The 4124-nt window shown below is 38.6% G+C and overlaps 1 protein-coding gene across 1 annotated transcript; it reads left to right on the top strand.

The window, feature by feature from the left end:
* The first annotated feature begins 1759 nt into the window (after positions 1–1759).
* On the top strand, positions 1760–4075 carry LOC109528658 (carboxylesterase 5A-like). Its single transcript, XM_019891584.1, has 3 exons — positions 1760–2043; positions 2549–2621; positions 3763–4075. Exons 1-3 carry the CDS (start codon positions 1914–1916, stop codon positions 3944–3946), a joined length of 387 nt encoding a protein of 128 aa, XP_019747143.1. The 5' UTR covers positions 1760–1913; the 3' UTR covers positions 3947–4075.
* Positions 4076–4124: the final 49 nt, after the last annotated feature.

Below are 4124 nucleotides of genomic sequence, written 5' to 3'. Positions count from 1 at the left end.
ATCTGCACATGCGTGAAAATCAAGCTTTTAAAAAATGGCTGTCAAAAAAACAAGTAGTCATTGAAATGTGTTATGCTCATGCTAAAATGTATGCCTAACTATACACATTAAAGCTTGCAAGTATTGTTTAAAAGGCTGTAAGCCTTAAGTGAGAAAAGAGCAAATGAACTTTCTGCCCTGTTTAACCGTTCCAATGGAATTTATAGGCTTGAACCTTGGCGACAAAAACACCAATGCAAACATCTATTAAGTTCACCCAAAGACAGAAAGAAGAAATGCGGTTGCAACCTCTGTTCATTTTTCACAATTTCCCGACAAAAAAAAAAAGATACAGACGGCTGTAAAAGACAGACTAAAATTGTACATTTCCTGAGCATTTCCTGAGCATTTCCAGGGAACAGACAGAGGCTAAGTATGGTAAGCAACGAGTGGACAGCAAGTCCAATGGAAAGACAGAACGTGAAATCATTTTCAAGTCACTGTCACCTTTTAAATCCTGAAACATTTCCACATTGTCTTGGTGTTAAATATTATTACGCCATCGAATTGGCGATCGATACCCTTAGTCACAGGTGTCAAACTCAGGGCTCGGGGCCAGATCTGACCCGGCACATCAATTTATGTGGTCGGCCAAAGCAAATTATGTGCATCCACTTCATATTTCTTGCGGAAATACCAAAATTGCAAACTGTCTTCACTTTTAAAAATGCTGAGATATTGCAAGCATTTTGGTTCCCAATCCCACTTTTTAAAATAAATGTAATAATATTTGAATAAAAAAGTTTTTATTGGCCTCTGATTTCAAAACTAGTTTTTCACCAATTTGTCGTGTAGCCCACACGTAATATGAGACGGTTCTACATCAATTTGGGTTCATAGTTGTAACGGCCCTCCGTAGGAAACCATAACTATGATGTGGCCCATGACGTAAATGAGTTTGACACCCCTGCTTAAGTGTTTCACTGTCTTCAGATCACTTCATTCACATTGGTTATGTGGTCAAAACAACACTTCCGTTCATGCAATTTGTGGTTTGCTAGCAGCGTTGGGAGCAATGCATTACAAAACTAGTGATTTACTGAGGCATTACATTTGTCAGCAAAGAAGCAATTCAACATAGAGTATTATAGGAAACTAACGTGTGCGACAAAGTCATTGTGTTATGTTCTATTAGCCCCATGCATTGGGGCCAAGCACCTCAGCCATTGATTCAGAGCTTGCTTCCAGCCCTTGACCCATCACTAAGGAAAGGTCCTACCTGTCTCTTCCCCAGTGTCACTCCTTTTGGTCCCGGTACAATACCCGTATTGAGCCAAATGTCATTAAACACTTGACTACCGGTAAGCTTCATAATAGTGTCCCAGCAGAGAGTGGCCATTGTACTGCATATGAAATGACACAGGCTGTGCATTTTCCGGTGGTCGAAATGGTCCAAGACACAGTTTTATTTGTTGTTTTCCACTATTTATGAATACCATTTGGTAGCCCAAAAAAAATCACATTACCCATAATGCGCCCGTGACCCGAAACCTGCAAGTCATTTATTATTAATTTTCAGACACAGTGCTACTATAATCTGTTTTAAACATCCAGTTTGATGAAAGGTAACCCCTTTAGCGCCAAAGTAGCAAAATTGCACCAGCCAACATTTATAGTATGCCTTTATCTGTAACCATTTTCAAGCTACAAGCTTTTGAAACCGTGATATCAAAACTGAATATTTTGTTGAAAAAAAATTCTGGCGCCTGAAGGGTTCAGATAAGATATTTCAGGCATGCCTCTTACGTACTGTAAACAAGTGATAACAAACACCAATGACAAATTTGTTAAGCTGCATCCTTTAATTAACCTTGTCCATCCATCAGCTGTATTGAAATTGTCTTTTATGTTCAGATGCGGGCAATCCAGTTTACATGTATGAATTTGGATATCGTGCTGCCGTGCACAAAGGCTCCAGACCCACTTTCGTGAAGGCAGATCATGGTGACGATGTCGGCTTTGTGTTTGGTGGATGTTTCTGGAGTGGAATTGTAAAAATGATTGGTATGTTGCATATTCTATACAACCTTGAATTCATAAAATACTATAAAACAGGGGTGTCCAAGTCCGGTCCTTAAGATCCCCTATCCAGCCTCTTTTAGATGTCTCTCTTCTCCAAAATAGTTGGAGGAGAAACACATTTAAAATAGACTGATGAGGGGCTCTCTATAGAACCACACTTTCAATGAATGAAGTAATTGTTCGGAGGTGCTGTTGATGCCGAAAATAACATTTACTTCTCACATGCACCCACAAACCTCTCACAGTCTCTTACCTTTTTAGTATGCGGGTGGTGGGGGTAGTTGCTGTGAGAAAGTTGTTGGTTTTTTTGGGGGTTTTTTGTGAGTGATGGTTATTTTGGTGTATGTGACATGTTTTTGCAGTTGAGAGGATTTTGTGATGAGTGTAATAATTTTTGGGGGTGGAGAATGTGAGAGGTAAATGTTATGTTTGGCTCATCGGATCGTTGTCCATATGACTTATCTGATTCCCTTGGATGTATTTTCAGGAAATATTACCACAGAGGATGAACAACATTGTTTAACGATAATGAAATACTGGGCCAATTTTGTCCGTGCTGGGTAAGTAAGAATGACATAAAGCTAAATAGCTTTTCATCTATGTATTTATTTATCAAGCTTCCATTATCCTCATGGTAACAATTTCTTGGTGTGTATCTATGACCGCTTGAACATCCAAACAGAGAAAAGAAACATCAGCAGTCTCAAAAGAAACATGAACACTAAAGTGATGGACAGGAGTACATGCCAGAAATTTTTCAATGGGGTGGAAGTGTGACGCAATTCACTGAGGACAGCACGTGTCTCATATCTCTCTGGAACTGAGTCATTGTTTATGATAACTTGTACAGTCGAGGTTTCATGAAATAAAATCTACAAATACACAGAACCTTGCCCAACACATTCATAACACAAGAAGGAAAAACGGTCATTTTAATTTTCTACAGTACATCATGCCATTTTCTTTGCTGTTGCTTTGCTTTTGTGTACTATCTCATAGTTTACTTATGGCTCATGCGTTCATTTGTTAGCTATCAGCCAAATAGAGTCATCAATTGTCACCGACGGCCAATGTCATTTGGCATATTGCGATTAATTCAAATCATATCTGAAGAGAACAATGACACAAATATCTTGTAATTCTTCACAAGTCTAAATGTCGCTTTTTATATAGATTTGTTCCCACTTGTATTATGAGTGTGCTGGGCAAGATTGGTACATGTCTGCATTTTATTTCATGAAAGCTGACTCTGGATGTTGTGATAAACACTGACTTTTCCGCCATGTTGGTTGTTGTGAATGTTGTGAAAGTAATGATTTTGAATGGCGTTGACTGTAACAATCAAATGTTCTTTAGTGAATACAGATTCAGTTACAGTTTGCAGACAAATCCATTTTAAATATACAATTAATATAAATGTTTTGCGGCAGAGTGACAAGGGATCTAACAAACTGCGTTTGTGTGAAAATGGCAGGCCGCCCCAGTGATGAACAAGATTTGTAATTAATAGGATCAAGACACTTGTTTTTTCATTAACCACTTAAGTATTGTCTAACCCCCAACAGCAGAATCATTTATCATCATACCTTGTGAGATACATACATACATACATACATACATACATACATACATACATACATACATACATACATAATACGTTGACTTATTGCAATGATGGCCTTTTTATATGTTTCTCCTTAGTTCACCCAATGGGCCAGGCCTGGTCGCTTGGCCTCAGTATGACAGGCAGAAGCAGGAGTACATGGAGCTTGATGTGAAACAAACTGTTCGACAAAAACTGAAGAAGGATAGAGTCCATTTTGCAACGGTCATTCTCCCTCAGAAAGTGGAAATGTTAGCTGCAACAGCCATATCTGGAAACTGAACTCTAAAAATGGTTGCTTTGTGTCTATTGCTACTACTTCAAGGATGGAGATTGTTTTACACCTCTGCCTCAAATGAGTGGCATGACCCCTTATAACCTTTGAGTAATGATTACCGTACTAGAGTATGTTCAAGTATGTACAAAAAAAACATGGCCTGGTTATTCACCTGATGTACAT

This window comes from Hippocampus comes, unplaced genomic scaffold (assembly GCF_001891065.2).
Source record: "Hippocampus comes isolate QL1 unplaced genomic scaffold, H_comes_QL1_v1.1 scaffold1100, whole genome shotgun sequence".
NCBI classification, from domain to species: domain Eukaryota; kingdom Metazoa; phylum Chordata; class Actinopteri; order Syngnathiformes; family Syngnathidae; genus Hippocampus; species Hippocampus comes.
Note: the sequence above shows the minus strand (reverse complement) of the source record. Positions and strands in the feature narration are given on the sequence as shown.